Source organism: Triticum aestivum, chromosome 2B, assembly GCF_018294505.1.
Source record: "Triticum aestivum cultivar Chinese Spring chromosome 2B, IWGSC CS RefSeq v2.1, whole genome shotgun sequence".
Lineage (NCBI taxonomy): Eukaryota > Viridiplantae > Streptophyta > Magnoliopsida > Poales > Poaceae > Triticum > Triticum aestivum.
In genome coordinates this window covers 245,675,982-245,691,525 of record NC_057798.1, presented here as the reverse complement: position 1 = coordinate 245,691,525, position 15,544 = coordinate 245,675,982, and the positions used below count along the sequence as shown (strand labels likewise).

General features: G+C 53.6%; 3 protein-coding genes across 3 annotated transcripts; all 3 read right to left on the bottom strand.

The window, feature by feature from the left end:
* Window positions 1-7,353: 7,353 nt before the first annotated feature.
* On the bottom strand, window positions 7,354-9,264 carry LOC123044586 (vasodilator-stimulated phosphoprotein-like). Its single transcript, XM_044467371.1, has 2 exons — window positions 7,933-9,264; window positions 7,354-7,696 (listed from the first exon to the last, which is right to left on the bottom strand). The coding sequence occupies exons 1-2, from the start codon at window positions 9,077-9,079 to the stop codon at window positions 7,662-7,664; spliced, it is 1,182 nt and encodes a 393-aa protein (XP_044323306.1). The 5' UTR covers window positions 9,080-9,264; the 3' UTR covers window positions 7,354-7,661.
* On the bottom strand, window positions 9,173-13,870 carry LOC123044585 (receptor-like serine/threonine-protein kinase SD1-8). Its single transcript, XM_044467370.1, has 7 exons — window positions 13,773-13,870; window positions 10,875-10,997; window positions 10,584-10,792; window positions 10,276-10,486; window positions 9,946-10,183; window positions 9,705-9,855; window positions 9,173-9,619 (listed from the first exon to the last, which is right to left on the bottom strand). The coding sequence occupies exons 1-7, from the start codon at window positions 13,855-13,857 to the stop codon at window positions 9,311-9,313; spliced, it is 1,326 nt and encodes a 441-aa protein (XP_044323305.1). The 5' UTR covers window positions 13,858-13,870; the 3' UTR covers window positions 9,173-9,310.
* Window positions 13,871-13,881: 11 nt separating this feature from the next.
* LOC123039185 (receptor-like serine/threonine-protein kinase SD1-8) lies at window positions 13,882-15,140 on the bottom strand. Its single transcript, XM_044462451.1, has one exon. The coding sequence runs from the start codon at window positions 15,091-15,093 to the stop codon at window positions 13,882-13,884; it is 1,212 nt and encodes a 403-aa protein (XP_044318386.1). The 5' UTR covers window positions 15,094-15,140.
* Between the last annotated feature and the right edge of the window lie 404 nt (window positions 15,141-15,544).

The window sequence follows — 15,544 nt, the reverse complement described above, 5'->3', positions numbered from 1 at the left end:
CATTAAAATTTGTGTGAAAATCATTAGAATCAAAGAGGCCCTGAGCAGCGAGTTAATAATTTTTTCTCTACTACTAATATAGAAAAGGGGAAATCCTAGAAGATATCTTGATCAAATAGTGTAACACCCCTGTATTCATGAGCTACAGTAACCTCTGAGATTAAGCTAATCATTTTGCTAAATAATGCTTGATCACCTTTGATTCCATATCTCATTTCAAATTCCACTTTGAATTCAAATTCAAATAATAAGTGAAATACAGAAATTCACAAAATGAAAACTAAAATGTTTATCATGTGGCAAATAATCCATAACTAATTATGGTGGTGAACCAACATTTTTATAGAGTGTCTAAGTGCCCAAACATAATTAAAAACAGGGGCTAAAACAATAATTTTAAATGCTTTTTAATTTATAAATTTTGCAAACTAATTTATTTTAGTGCCAAACTTTATTTGGCAGTGTCTTAATTTATAATACTATTTTAGTAAGTTTTTTATTTTATAAAACTATTTTGTTTTAAAAAGAAAAAAACAGAAAAGAAAATGAAAAAGTTTAGGAAAAAGAAAAAGGAAACCCCCCGCCCCTTGGGCCTTAGCCCACCAGCTGGCCCAACCCAGCGGTCCAGCTCCCCCCGGTCGTCTTCCCTGTTCACCCAACCGCACTCGCGGTAGCCACCGCACCCCCTCGCCGTCAACGCTGCGGGAGGGGATAGTGCCCCCCAGCGCCTCGAGCTACCCCCCTCCCATTTGCCCACTCACTCGCCCCCTCGCTCTTCCCCCTCGTCTGCGCTCTCCCCTCCGCCTCAGATTTATCGCGCTGCCCACGCACTGCTCGCCACTACCATGCCCTTCTCGCCGCCTCGCCGTGTCTGGGAGACCTGCCAGCCTCGACTACTCCCAACCCTACCTCTCGAGCCGGGAGCGCCTTCTTCGTCGGGATCTAATGACCGACAACTATAGGGGATCAATCGTAGTCCTTTCCATAAGCAAGAGTGTCGAAGACAACAAGGAGCAGAAGGAAATGACAAGCGGGTTTTAGCAAGGTAATGTCTGCAAGCGCTGAAATTATAAGTAACGAGTAGCTTGATAGCAAGATAATTTGTAACGAGCAAGTAACAATAACAGTAAAAAAAGTGCAGCAAGGTAGCCCAATCCCTTTGAGGCAAAGGACATGCCAAAACGATCTCTTAAGATAAGCAAAGTGTTCTTGAGGGCACACAGGAATTTCATCTAGTCATTTTTATCATGTTGGTTCGATTTGTGTTAGCTACTTTGATAATTTGATATGTGGGTGGACCTGTGCTTAGGTGATGTTCTTACTTGAACAAACCTCCTACTTATGATTAACCCCCTCGCAAGCATCCGCAACTACGAGAAAAGTATTAAGAATAAATTATAACCATAGCATTAAACTTTTGGATCCAATCAGTCCCTTACGGAATAGCGCATAAACTAGGGTTTAAGCTTCTGTCACTCTAGCAACCCATCATCTAATAACTACTCCACAATGCATTCAATTAGGCCCAAATATGGTGAAGTGTCATGTAGTCCATGTTCATATGACACCACTAAGGGAATCACAACATACATACTATCAAAATATCGAACACATATAAAATTCACATGATTACTTGCAACAAGATTTCTCTCGTGACCTCAAGAACAAAAGTAACTACTCACAAATGATATCATGCTCAAGATCAGAGGGGTATTAAATAGCATAATGTATCTGAACATATAATCTTCCACCAAATAAACCATATAGTAATCAACTACAGGTTGTAATCAACACTACTAGTCACCCACAAGCACCAATCTATAGTTCAGGTACAAAGATTGAACTGAAGAGATGTACTAGGGTTTGAGAGGAGATGGTATTGTTGAATATTTGATGGATATTGCCTTCCCCATGGGAGAGTTGTTGGTGATGATGATGACGATGATTTCCCCCTCCGGGAGGGAAGTTCCCCCGACAGAATTGCTCCACCGGAGGGCAAAAGTGCTCCTGCCCAAGTTCCGCCTCGAGGCGGCGGCGCTTCGTCCCAAAAGTCCACCCCTTGTTTTACTAGGTCAAAATGACTTATATACCAGAAGAGGGGCACCGGAGGTGGGATGGGCTAAGCACAACCCACCAGGGTACACCTGGGGGGCCTGGCGCGCCCTGGTGTCTTGTGCTCACCAAGTGGTCCTCCTCCGGTAGTCATTTGCTCCATTATTTCTTATTTATTCCATAAAAATTCCTCTCGAAGTTTTAGCTCATTTGGAGTTGTGCAGAATAGGTGGCCTGACGTAGCTTTTTCAGGTTCAGATTTCCAGCTGCCGGAATTCTCCCGCTTTGTGTGAACCTTGCATATTATGAGAGAAAAGGCATTAGAATTACTCCAAAAAGCATTATTATGCATAAAGACAATATAAATAACAGTAGGTAAACATGATGCAAAATGGAAGTATCAACTGCCCCAAGCTTAGACCTCGCTTGTCCTCAAGCAAAAACCGAAATCGAAAAACATGTCCACATGCTTAGAGAGAGAGGTGTCGATAAAAACAAAATACAGACATAGAAGCATCATGTAAATTATTATAACAACAACAAACCTTGACATAAAACTTTTATCATAGAACTTTCATCATAGACTTCTCATGAACAAGTAACAATTCATCACAACGTCAAAGTATAAAGCATAAACTCTATTGAAAACCAACAAACTATGTTCTCAGTCAACTTCGCAACTACAATTCATCATCTTTTCAGGAAGGGTCATGTATCGGAGCCTTTTTGGCAAGTCCACATACTCAACCATCATATAGTCTTCTATGATTGCTAACACTCACCGCATACACATGAGCAAAACATTTCAACCACACACCTAGAAAGATAGGGGCTTATAGTTTTGCCTCCCAACATACTCACCTCAAGGTTGATGTCAACAATAATAACTCGTGCTACCCATATCCAACTGGATATATGTGCCTCGATCTTTCCTCACTACATGATGCTTGCCAAAAGAGAAAAAAATAAAACGGAATAGAGAGAAAAACTTTGACTCTTGCATGAAAGTAAATACATAAAAGTAAAAGATAGGCCCTTCACAGAGGGAAGCAGAGGTTGCCATGCGCTTTTTGGTTGTATGCTTAATCCCTTGGTGCAAACGAACGTCACGTTATATTGCCCCTTATGATAGCAACCATTATTATGCAGTCTGTCGCTTTTATTCTTTGCCATCACAAGTTCGTACAACGCTCAATTTTCTCTTACACTAAATGATCTAACAATTTTAGAAGCAATTTTTATTACCTTATTGCATCGATGACAACTTACTTGAAGGATCTTACTCAATCCTTAGGTAGGTATGGTGGACTCTTGAAAATAAGATTTGGGTTTAAGGGTTTTTGGATGCACAAGTAGTATCTCTACTTGGTGCGGAATTTTTGGCTATCAAAGATGGGGGGCAAGCACCACATGTCTATGACAATATAACTTCTATGTGAATATGAACAAACATAAATCATTATGTTGTCTTCCTTGTCCAACGTCAACAATTTTGGTATATAATATTTTGATGGGGGCTCACAATCACAAAAGATTTCCAAGATAGTGTATTTGCACGTGAATCTTATCTTCTCTTATTAATTCTTTCATGAGTTGCATCATTGACCAATGCTATGTTTGTCAATCTCCAATAAAATTTTCTACTTATACTTTTCCTTATGTGGTGTCATTACTTACCATAAGATTAGCATGATCTTCTTCATTTATTTCCTTTCTTATTATTGCACAAGAAAGTAAAGAAAGCAAAACTCAAATAAAACTTTATTATATATCTCGCATACGATTACAAGGATAGATCACTAAGCAAACTTTCAAAAGAAAGGATCGAACTAAATTTTTATTCATCTAAAGCAAAAGATAACTATGGATCAAACTAAGGTAAATAAAGGCAAAAGATAGTGGAGGTGATACCGGGACACCTCCCCCAAGCTTGGCACAAGCCAAAGGGAGTGCCCATACCCGATACTCAATTTTCTTTGGGTGATGAAGAAGGTATTGGTGGTGATGAAGTAGTGGCGATCTTGTCCTTCATCATCAAGAGATTCTCCAATCTACGGATGGCGCTTCGGAGGGCAAAAGTGCTCCTGCCCAAGTTCCGCCTTGAGACGGCGGCGCTTCGTCCCGAAAGTCCTCCCGTTATTTTTTTCTAGGTCAAAATGAATTATATACCACAAGAGGGGCACCGGAGGTGGGCTGGGCTGAGCACAACCCACCAGGGCACGCCTGGGGGGCCTGGCGCGCCCCGGTGTCTTGTGCTCACCAGGTGCCCCCTAAGAGAGTCCTGGATTAGGGGGTGCTCGGACAGCCGGACTATATACTTATGCCGGACTGTTGGACTATGAAGATACAAGATTGAAGACTTCGTCCCGTTTCCGGATGGGACACTACTTTGCGTGGAAGGCAAGCTTGGCGATTCGGATATGTAGATTTCCTTCTCTGTAACCGACTCTGTGTAACCCTAGCCCCCTCCGGTGTCTATATAAACCGGAGGGTTTAGTCTGTAGGACAACAACAATCATAATCATAGGCTAGCTTCTAGGGTTTAGCCTCTACGATCTCGTGGTAGATCAACTCTTGTAATACTCATATCATCAAGATCAATCAAGTAGGAAGTAGGGTATTACCTCCATAGAGAGGGCCCAAACCTGGGTAAACATTGTGTCCCCCGCCTCCTGTTACCATTAGCCTTAGACGCACAGTTTGGGACCCCCTACCCGAGATCCGGCGGTTTTGACACCGACATTGGTGCTTTCATTGAGAGTTCCATTGTGTCGTCACCATAAGGCTTGATGGCTCCTTCAATCATCTACAACGATGTGATTCCGGGTGAGGTTTTCCTCCCCGGACAGATCTTCGTATTCGGCGGCTTCGCACTGCAGGCCAACTTGCTTGGCCATCTAGAGCAGATCAATAGCTATGCCCCTGGCCATCAGGTCAGGTTTGGAAGCCTGAACTACACCACCAACATCCGCGGAGACTTGATCTTCGACGAACTCGAGCCCATGACAGGTGCGCCGAACAGTCACGATGAGCATGACTTAGATCTGCCATCGGATGGTGTTCGGGAGATCACACTTGCGGCTGCCCCGGCTCTCAATCCGGAGCAGATCGTGCCATTCGAGGACGGGTGGATGGACCTTGCCACGGAGGCCGCACACACAGCGGCGATAGAGGACCAGCTGACAAGCGTGTCACCGAGATAAACGCAATAGCCAGAGGTAGAGCGGCGGGTGTCGGGGCAGCCGGCCCAGTCGGCGTCGGAGTAAGCGATGATCTCAGTCGACCGAGAGATCGGAAGTAGAAGACCGTGGGTGGAGGTGCCGCGAACATAGCGTAGAATGCGCTTGATGATGGCAAGATGACTGTCCCGTGGATCATGCATGTGCAAGCACGCCTGCTGGACCGCGTACGCCAGATCAGGGCGTGTCATAGTGAGGTATTGCAGCCCGCCTGCGAGGCTGCGATACTCCGAGGGATCGTCCACGGGGCGGCCGACGTCGGCGGCAACCTTGGGCGACGTGTCAACCGGAGTGGAAGCGGGATGGCACTGCGACATGCCGGCGCGACGGAGAAGGTCCTCGGCGTATTGGGTCTGGTTGAGGAAGAACCCACGCGAGGTGCGCTGCACGCGTATGCCGAGGAAGTAGTGGAGAGCACCCATGTCCGTCATCGCGAACTCGTGCTGAAGCTGATCGACAATGGTGCGAAGCAAGACCGCCGATGAGGCAGCAAGGACGATGTCGTCGACGTACAGTAGAAGATAGGCGGTGTCGCCGCCCCGCCGTAGTATGAATAGCGAGGCGTCGGAGCGCGAGGCGGTGAACCCAATGGTGGCGGCGAAGGTGGCGAAGCGATGAAACCAAGCCCGCGGAGCCTGCTTGAGGCCGTATAGGGACTTGGAGAGGCAGCACACATGATCGCGGCGAGCCTCGTCGACGAATCCAGCAGGTTGATAGCAGTAGACCTGTTCGTCGAGGAGGCCGTGAAGGAAGGCGTTCTTCACGTCGAGCTGGTGCACCGGCCAGCCACGTGAGCACGCCAGAGTAAGCACGGTGCGGATCGTCGCTGGCTTTACCACCGGAGAGAAAGTCTCGCCGAAGTCGATGCCCGGGCGCTGTGTGAAGCCGCGGACAACCCAACGAGCTTTGTACCGTTCGAGGGATCCGTCGGCGTTCGTTTTGTGCCTGAAAACCCACTTGCCCGTGACAATATTAGTGTGAGGTGGGCGAGGGACAAGGGTCCACGTGGAGTTGGCGAGGAGAGCATCGAATTCGGATTGCATGGCAGAGCGCCAGTTCGGGTCGTTGAGAGCAGCTCGAACGGACGTGGGAATGGGAGAGATTGTGGTGGCATGCAGATTGGCGTATTTTGGGTTCGGTTGGAATATTCCATGGCGTGCACGCGTGAGCATTGGGTGTGGAACATGCGCAGGAGGCGGCTCTGGAGAGACGTGGTGTATGGGAGTTGGTGGGGTAGGTGGGCCAGCGGGTGTAGAGTTGGGCCCGGGCGGGGACGTGGGGAAAGGAGTGGAGTGCGGAGTGGGAGGCGGGGATTGCATGGGTGGGCCAGGTGGCGATCCAGGAGGGGTCGGGGTAGGCGGTGGCCATGCAACGTCGACGTAGTCCGCGGGAGGTGGATCACGAGCTGATTCGGGCGAGTCTTCAGGAGATTTTGGCAGCGTTTTAAATGGAAAGATAGACTCCACGAAAGTTACGTGCCTGGAGAATAGGATGCGCCGGGTAATGGGGTCGTAACAACGATAGCCTTTTCGCTCGTCCGGGTAACCGAGAAAAATGCAAGCCGCTGATCGAGGGGAGAGTTTGTGTGGGGCGGTAGCAATGAGGTTGGGATAACAGAGGCATCCAAAAACACGGAGATGACGAAAATCGGGTGGGGTCCCGAAGAGAAGTTCGTATGGTGTGGTGAGGAGATTGGCTTTGCAGGGACGCCGATTTAGGAGATAGGTGGACGTGGCAAGGGCTTCGGCCCACCAACGAGGAGGCATGGAGGCGTGTAGGAGGAGGGTCCGGACACCGTCGTTGAGGGTACGGAGTATCCGTTCAGCCTTGCCGTTTTGTTGGGAAGTATGGGGACAGGTGAGGCGGAAGAGCGTGCCGTGGGAGGCAAAGAGTGAGCGATTTGCGAGATTGTCGAATTCACGCCCATTGTCGGTCTGAAAGGCGAGGATAGGATGGGAGAATTGTGTTTGAGCGTAGGCATAAAACTGAACAAGGAGACTATGAACCTCAGATTTGCGGCGTACGGGAAAGGTCCAGACATAGTGTGTGAAATCATCTAAAATGACCAAATAATATTGATAACCAGATACACTTGAGATCGGACTCGTCCATAAGTCACAATGACAAAGTTCAAAAGGAAAAGAAGTGTGAGAGGAAGAAGAACTAAAGGGAAGTCTAGTGTGTTTGCCTAGACGACAAGCCTCGCAATGTGTCGTCGAGGTTTTATTACAACTGAAATCAAAAAAAGAAGAGGCTTTGGCAAGGGCGGCGGCTCCAGGATGGCCGAGGCGCTGGTGCCACAAGTCGGCGGTGACGGCGGCGGTGAGGCAGTGGCTTGACGGGGCGAAGGTGTAGAGGTCGCCGGAGGAGTCACATCGGAGAAGCACCGTCTTTGTGGCCAGATCCTTGATAGAAAAACCATAGGGATCAAATTCAATTGAAACTAAATTGTCACGAGTGAAAGCACGAACGGAAACTAAGTTTTTGATGAGGGAGGGAGAGATGAGAATTTCAAGAAGGGAGAGAGGTCGGGAGGGGGTACAGAAGGAAGTAGAGCCGACGCCGGTAATGGGAAGAAGAGAACCATTGCCGACGATGATAGAAGAAGGAGAGGATGGGTTGGGTAGGGAGAAGGGAATACCGGAACCGGAGCTCATGTGGGACGAAGCGCCACTGTCGAGGACCCATTCGCCGCCGGGTGCAGAGGGCGGATGCAGCGCCATCTGATTGAGGGCGGCGATGAGAGCCGCCTGATCCCATTGTGGGGAAGGCGACGCCACCGTTGTGGCCTGGTGCGCTTGGGGCAGAGTCGGGGCAGGTGGCCGGGCACCAAGTATCCCTTGGAAGGTGCCGGCGACAGTAGTAGGAGGACGCGGTCCAGGGAGAAGCCCAGCAGGAGCAACCCCGCCGGAAGAGGAGCCTCCAGGCCCCGCTGGGTTGGCCTTGCGCTTCTTTGGGCGGCCGCGTGCCCCGGAGGAGCCGGCCGAGCTGCCGGCGGCGTGGGGCAGAGGGCCGAGCAGGGCCGGGTTGAAGGAGGCCGGAGCGGGCGCCGGCGCCGGCGCCGGAGGTCGCGCCGCGTAGTAGGCGCTGGCCTGGGCGATGAGTGCGGTGCGCGCGGCCACGCGCGCCTGGCGGCTGAGGCGCTGCTCCTCGAGCTGGAGGAAGGAGCGCAGCTTGATGAAGGAGGGCCGACGTCCACTCGTCATGTGGGGAACGGCGTGCTGGAAGCGCTCGTCGAGGCCGCGGAGGACGTTGTGGACGAGGTCGCGGTCCTTGATGCGATGGCCGAGGTCCCGAAGGGTGTCAGCCATCTGCTTGAGCCGAGAAGTGTACTCAACGACGGAAAGATCTCCTTGAAGAAAACTGTGAAATTCATCAAGGAGATAGGTGATGCGCGCATCGCGGTTGCTACGGAAGAGCGAGCGGAGCGAGCGCCATATGGTGTACGCTGAGTTCTTGCGCTCCTGGACGATCTCCAAGGTTGAGGGCGTCACGGTGGCGTTATACCACGAGAGGACGGCGAAGTCGTTGAGCGCCCAGTCGGATGTAGCCTGCGCCGGCGAGCCGTCGACATGATCGGTGAGGCCGAACTTGGCGAGGGCGGAGAGAAACTGACGGCGCCAGAGGCCGTAGTTTTCTTTCTCGTAGTCGAGGGTGATGAGAACGTGGTCCCGGATGCGAAGGCTTTGGACCTGAAGAGTGGGCAGGGTTTGGGTGGCAACCGGGAGATCAAACGGCTCGTCGGAGGAGGAGTCGCCGGTGGAAGAGTTGGAGGAGGAGGAGCTCATGGCGTGGGAAGGGTGGGGCAGCGGAAGAAACGGATCTCAATTAAACTGATACCATGTTGGAGCCAGAGCGAGATATAGAGAGAGAGGGCGTGCAACAGCTCTTGTATTCATCATCTGGTGTTACACTGGTTTATATATGTACAGCTCAACTGACTCAACCGATGCTAGGCTAAAAACTAGGCATGCACAGAGGACACGAACACACGTTCGCTAACAGAATGCACCGTGGTGTCACCGGCCCTCGACGACGGTGAGGGTGATTTCATTGACGGTGCAGCTCAAGGAGCAGTCGCCGTCGGTGGAGGTTGATCCCCGGTCGCTGCAGTAGCCCGGGTGCCTAGGCTGTGGCATCAACGCGCTCAGGTTGGCCAGCATCAGAAACACCGTGGCCATGTGCGGCCGGTCCTCCGGCCGTTCCTGCACGCACAGCAGCCCGACCTGCACGCACCGCAGCACCTCCTCCGACTCCCGGTCGCCGCCGCTGGCCACCGCCTCGTCTAGCAGCCCCAGCGCGTTGCCCTCCCTCCACAGCTTCCATGCCTGCCCAGCCATGCACACATCACACTCACGTTACCACCATCTCTTTCTCATCAACAGAGCGACCGATTAGTTCTGGATGACTCACGTGGCTGAGCAGGCTCGTCTGCTCGCCGCTGCTGTACATTCCCCGGTTCTTCCTGCCGCTGACGATCTCGAGCACCAGCACGCCGAAGCTGAACACGTCGGACTTCACCGAGAAGACGCCGTCCATGGCGTACTCGGGGGACATGTACCCGCTGCATGCATGCACACGAGCGCGTCGGTCAGCTCGCCGTTGCATCGAAAACATAAAACCGACGGCGCCGAATGCGACGGCCTTCACTTACTATGTCCCGACGACCCTTCGGGTGTGTGAGTCGGCGCCGTCGCCACCGAAGATCCTGGCGACGCCGAAGTCGGAGATCTTGGGGTTCATGTCGCCGTCGAGGAGGATGTTGCCGGCCTTGAGGTCCCGGTGGATGACCTTGAACCTCGAGTCCTGGTGCAGGTACAGGAGCCCCCGTGCGACGCCCAGTACGATGTCAAACCGCTTCGGCCAGTCCAGTTGCGCCGATCGAGCCTTATCTGCTTAAACACATCATTTCATGATTTTCATCTGTAAATTCACGGCAACAACTTAAATCCACAACGTGTGTAGATGGACAGGTTTGACGTACCGAAGAGGAGCATGTCCAGGCTCTTGTTCTCCATGTACTCGTACACCAGGATCCTCTCCTCTCCATGGACGCAGCAGCCCAAGAGCCTGACGAGGTTCACGTGCTGGAGCTTGGCGATGAGCACCACCTCGTTCTTGAACTCGTCCAGGCCCTGCGTCGAGTACTTGGACAGCCGTTTCACCGCCACCTTCTGCCCTCCCCCAAGCTCACCCTGCATCGATCCAACCATTTGTTTTGCAGCAGTTGTTATCACTTTCTTGCCTCAGATCGATCAATCGATCGATGCCGCGAAATGTTGCAATGTTTACCTTGTAGACGGCGCCGAAACCGCCTTCGCCGAGCTTGGCCGCCGCCGCGAAGTTGTCGGTGGAGGAGGCAATCGTGGCCATGTCAAAGAGAGTGACATCATGCAGTCCTTTGCTCTGACTCGAGTCCTCTTCCATGCTCCTGTCTTGGACTGGAGCAAGAGGGTTGCTCGAGTCGAATGAGGTGAGCGGTCGTGTGCTCTGGGACCTCCCTGCAGGTTTGCAGAAAGTAAAATTTACCTTCCTTGTGTATAAAAATACTCGTAGAAAATACTAGTTTAGATTTAGGCGCACCTTTGTTTCTGAAGAACTTAGTCCACAGAAAGAATACGCCGATGCCGAGAAGAAGAAGACCGGATAAGCTGAGGACAACAGCAAGTGCTGTGTTTCTCCTGCTGGGATTGTCTCCATTGGAAGCTGTCAAGGTCACCGTGGAAAGGTTAGCAAGTCACTAAGTCCCTGTTTGGATTCTCGTTTTCCATCTGAATACCCTTGTAAAATATACAGGTCTCCGCCGGTCGTTTTGGTTTCGAGCTGAAAATAGCTCTAGACCGGTAAAGTTACACCCGGAAGTTAAATACACCTGTATCGAATTACAACCATACCAAGCGCGGCCTAAGTGGTATTCTGCATTTCAGTTTTCTGGATTGAATTTGTGCATCAACGACTAAGGACTGAATGATGTTGCTCTGAAAGCAAGAAACCCCCCTCAAGTTCTCTGTCTCGGTATTGACCAATGATCATGACTGACTGGAAACAGTATTTTGACAACCGAGGATTTGCAGTATGTTACTCTGCTCGGATGTAAAATTTGAACTATATTTATCCATACAAAACTTGTAGGTATTGCTCTAACTTTTGATTTATGTTTGTGGTATTTCTCTTATATTGTCCTAACCTGAGAAGCAATAAAAATGGAGGGGCAAGGGGATCCATCCTAATTACTCGCCACTTTGTCAGTGAAAGCAACAACTGAACACCATTGTTTCATGGGAAGGAGCACTTGTCACCTCAGTTTCAGTCTAAAGAAGCATTGCAGTCCTGCTGATTAGGGCACCTCCAGCCGCGCCCCCAAGAAGACCTCCCCAGGCGATTTTTTCGCGGCGGCGCCGAAAAAACGGCCCAGTCGCGCCCCAGAAACCCGATTTTCGCTGGCTTGGACCGAAAACAGCGCCGGCGGACCCAACCCGAACCCGGTGCGCTGGGGGGCGCCCGGGGGCGCCGGGGCGAGTTGTTTTGGCGCGAAGAAGCCATGGGCCAGCCGCGTTTAGCGACTCGGCGCCTCGTCTCCCCCCAACGGCCTCGGTTCCCGCGGGGAATCAATGGCAAGGCTGCCGCCAGTCAACCTTGCCATTGATTCCTTCACGGGCGGCGCTTCACGGGACGGCGCGCCGACGCCTCCCCTCCCTCGCACGCGTACACACGGGGCGCGGCCCGGCTATAAAAGCCGGCGGCCTCCACTCTCCTGTACACACACCAGCCCCCGCCCGCCCCCTCGCCGCCGTCCAGCCCCTCCCTCTCCCTGCCTCTCCCGAGCGCCGTCGCCATGGCAGAATGTTCCCCGGAGACGAGGCGGCGGCCAACGGCTTCGGCCGCCGTTCGCTCCGCGAACAGGAGTCCTGGCTCCTGTTCCAGGCGAACATCTCGCGCCGCCGGACATGCGCGCCGGGCCATCGGGGTGGAGACTCAGCGCCGGGGGAGTGCCCATTCCCCCGTTGCCCGACGCCGTGGCGAAGCCGAAGTACTTCGCCGAGGAGGTTGAGATCGTGCGCGCGTCCCTCACCGACGCCCAACTCTCCCTCCCCCAGTACGCCACCGACAACCACGCGGCCTGGGCGGCGTATTTCGAGCGCCGCCAGCAGCAGCGATTAGCGTCCACCAACAGCGCGCCGATGGTCGGCGGGCGGCAGAACAACGAGGGGCGCCGCCTCTGGTGGGGCGTCCCCGGCCGCACACTCAAGGGCGTGCTCACATACCTCGACGGCGGCAACGACCCGCCGTTGGCGTACCCCCTGGCGCAGCACCGACGCGTCGAGCCATGGGCGCCAAGGAGGGGTTCGGGTCCTCCTCCTCCTCTTCCTCCTCCCGATCCTCATCGCACTCCTCCGCACTCCGGCCCTGCTGGGCGTCAAGGCCGAGCCCCGCGGCGGAGTCGCCGCCGGCCGGCCGGCACTCGCAGCGCCCGGCATCGTCATCAATGAGGGCGGCCGGCGCGCCTCCTCCTCGTCGGCTCCTCCGCGCTTCGTCAAGCCAAAGACGGAGTCGGGGCTGGCGCCGGTGAAGACGGAGCCGGGGCTGGTGCCGGTGAAGGCGGAGTTCGACGACGACGACGCGGCCCTAGAATGGGCGCGCCAGGACTCCATTGCGATGGAGAAGGCGCGCCGGGAGAAGGCGAAGGAGCGCCAGCGCGCCGCCCTGCGCCGCTTCGAGGAGCGGCTCTACGCGGCCGCGATGGAAGACGGGTCGTCGTCCTATGCGACAGTGACGACGACGACGGCGCGCCGCTGCCAGTCCACCATGGCGACGCCGGGTCCAGCCGGGGGCGCCCGCGTCAAGGAGGAGAAGGCCGACGACGACAGATGGCGGCGACGACATTCAGCCCTTTCTTTTTTAGATTAGCTTAATGTAATGAAAATGCGCGAATTTCGCCGAAATTTTGCCATGTTTACCCGAAATTTAACTACTTTTTATCATAGCTTCACCGAACGGTCTTTTTTTTAACACGCGCCTGGGGGCGGCCCTGGGGACCGACGGCTGGGCACCGACTCTGCCTTCAGGGTTTTGTTTTTTCCGCCGGCTCACCCCCAGGGGGCACTTTTAGACGCCCCTGGAGGGCCAACGGCTGGAGATGCCCTTAGCACATAGTAGCAGCCGTGCGATAGCAGACACTATGACTGATCCTTTTCTACAACAAGTCTAAAGGGGTCCTAGACAATCCAAGTAGTTGATTCCTTTTTCAGAAGAATCCAAGCAGCTAACTCTTGAAAGTTTCAATCACGACTAAATGGTCAAAATGTGTGTGTCCTCTAGAAGAGTGCACATTCAGATTTTAGACTCAAGCCTGAAGTTTCTTTACTTGTGAGAGCAAATGGAACGTGCGTTGATCCGCATGGACATCCTTTGAATAACAAGAAAATTTACTGCATGAAATTATTATCAACAGATTAAAACGAGAGGAGAGGAGATCCATACGTAAATCGGACGCCGCGAGACGAACAAACAGATTCTGCCCGCCGGATTCAAACCGCCGGATGTCGATCAACGACGAGCTCCACATGATGCAGCCGCTCTCGCCCCCCTTTTATGCTCGACGCAGAGTACGCCAGGCAAGAACAGTTCGCCAGGCCACCGCTGCCGGCACTGATCGAGGCTGACGCTGGCGTCCGCCGTTCGCATTCGTGGCGTCGGGCAGCTTGACGCCCCGCCAGCGGCAGGAAGCCGTCCCGGTGCAGTTGAGCCGCGTCCTGCGCGCGCACCCGGCCGAGCCGTCCCTCAGCGCCCACTCCCGCCCGGCGAGGCCGGGCGTGAACCGGCGGGGCAGCAGCACATCGGCGAGGCGCTGGCGTCGCAGACCGCCGTAGGCGCCGCACTGCGCGTAGCCGTCGCACGGGTCCCGGGGCAGCGACCAGTAGAGGCTCCACGCCTGCTGCTGCTGCAGCCACACGTAGCGCTGCAGGCTCGACTGGTTCAGCACGAACCTCGAGACCACGTTGCCGCCGCCGCCGTCGTCTACCAGGAACGTGTAGTATGCGTCGGTGCCGTTGGCCACGAACTCGAACTGGAAGTTGCCGTTGTCCGGCGCCATCTCCGGCTCGCCGCTGAACCGCAGGCCGTTCCACGGCCCGTTCCGGTACACCGGCGCCGTGCCGTTGTACCAGATGAACCCCTCCGGCACGCCGCGGATGTCGATCGCGAACGTGTAGTCGCCAGGCGACGGGTCGCCGGGGCTCGCCCACGTCGTCAGGTAGCGGTCGAGCCCCGTGGCCAGGTGCCACCCGAGCTTCATACCCGGGAGCAGAGTGTCGGACGGGTAGTCGAAGCTCTGCCACAGAACCGACCCCGTGCCACTGGCGTCTTGAAGCAGGAGGTTGCCGCTGTCCAGGAGCTGGGCCACCGGAGTACTGCTGGTTACGTTCGACCGCGCCGAGGACCAGAACGGACGTCCCGACCGATCGGCGAGTACCAGGCTGCCGGTGCCGTTGATGGCCAAGCTCGCGGCGGTGCCGGTGATGGGTGCTTCCCGGTTGGCGACCCAGACAACAGTAAGAGGAGCGATGCCCTTGTACCAGATGCCCAAGAACCTCGCCGTCGAGGCCGGCGGGGTGAAGAACCCAAGCTCGAAGACTCCACCGGCAGAAACGAGCGTCTGGCCATCGGCGACGGGAGAGGTCGCGCTGATACTATCAGCTGCGGGCGCAGGGGAGAAGAGAAGGAACAGGGGAAGAAGAGCTAGTGTTTGCACACGGGTGGCCATGGCCGTTGTTGTAATTGCCTCGCACCAGAAACCGCCCATTAGTCACCACAACACCCCGACTGACTATCATGTGCTTGTTTACTCAGCTCGCGCTGCTCGCTTGCTCCTTTTGAATGTTCTTGCGTTCCGTTTGCATGCGTGTAAGACCAGAGATACAAGCTTGACCGTAAAATTAGTTCATTGTACAGTGTGAGACAGTGACTACGCAGTCCACGGATGTGTTGGCATGTTCGTCCACTCGTCAAAGATGGTTTTTCTGCAAGGGCATGGAAATCCGGAGATGCATGCATGCTTCTTTGTTTTCTCTCACGCTGTGGCGACCCGACCTCCTTCGAGGTTCCTGGCGAGACCTGCCAGGTTTGTTAGTCGACTGAGTTTTAGCAGTCCCTTTTTTTTAACACGATACAAACACAATTGCTCACATACATACACATTTATTTATTTATTTTGAAAGAACATACATACACAAAAAACTCCACTTCTGAGCACA

Excerpts from the sequence above, each read along its gene's own strand:
- LOC123044586 (XM_044467371.1), bottom strand. The coding sequence starts at position 9,079 with ATGAGCTCCTCCTCCTCCAACTCTTCCACCGGCGACTCCTCCTCCGAC. Across the intron at positions 7,697-7,932 it reads CCACATGAGCTCCGGTTCCG|GATCTGGCCACAAAGACGGT; the intron begins GTATTCCCTTCT and ends TTTTCTATCAAG.
- LOC123039185 (XM_044462451.1), bottom strand. The coding sequence starts at position 15,093 with ATGGGCGGTTTCTGGTGCGAGGCAATTACAACAACGGCCATGGCCACC.
- LOC123044585 (XM_044467370.1), bottom strand. The coding sequence starts at position 13,857 with ATGTGGAGCTCGTCGTTGATCGACATCCGGCGGTTTGAATCCGGCGGG. Across the intron at positions 10,184-10,275 it reads CCTGGACATGCTCCTCTTCG|ATAAGGCTCGATCGGCGCAA; the intron begins GTACGTCAAACC and ends GTGTTTAAGCAG. Across the intron at positions 9,856-9,945 it reads CGAAGGGTCGTCGGGACATA|CGGGTACATGTCCCCCGAGT; the intron begins GTAAGTGAAGGC and ends GCATGCATGCAG.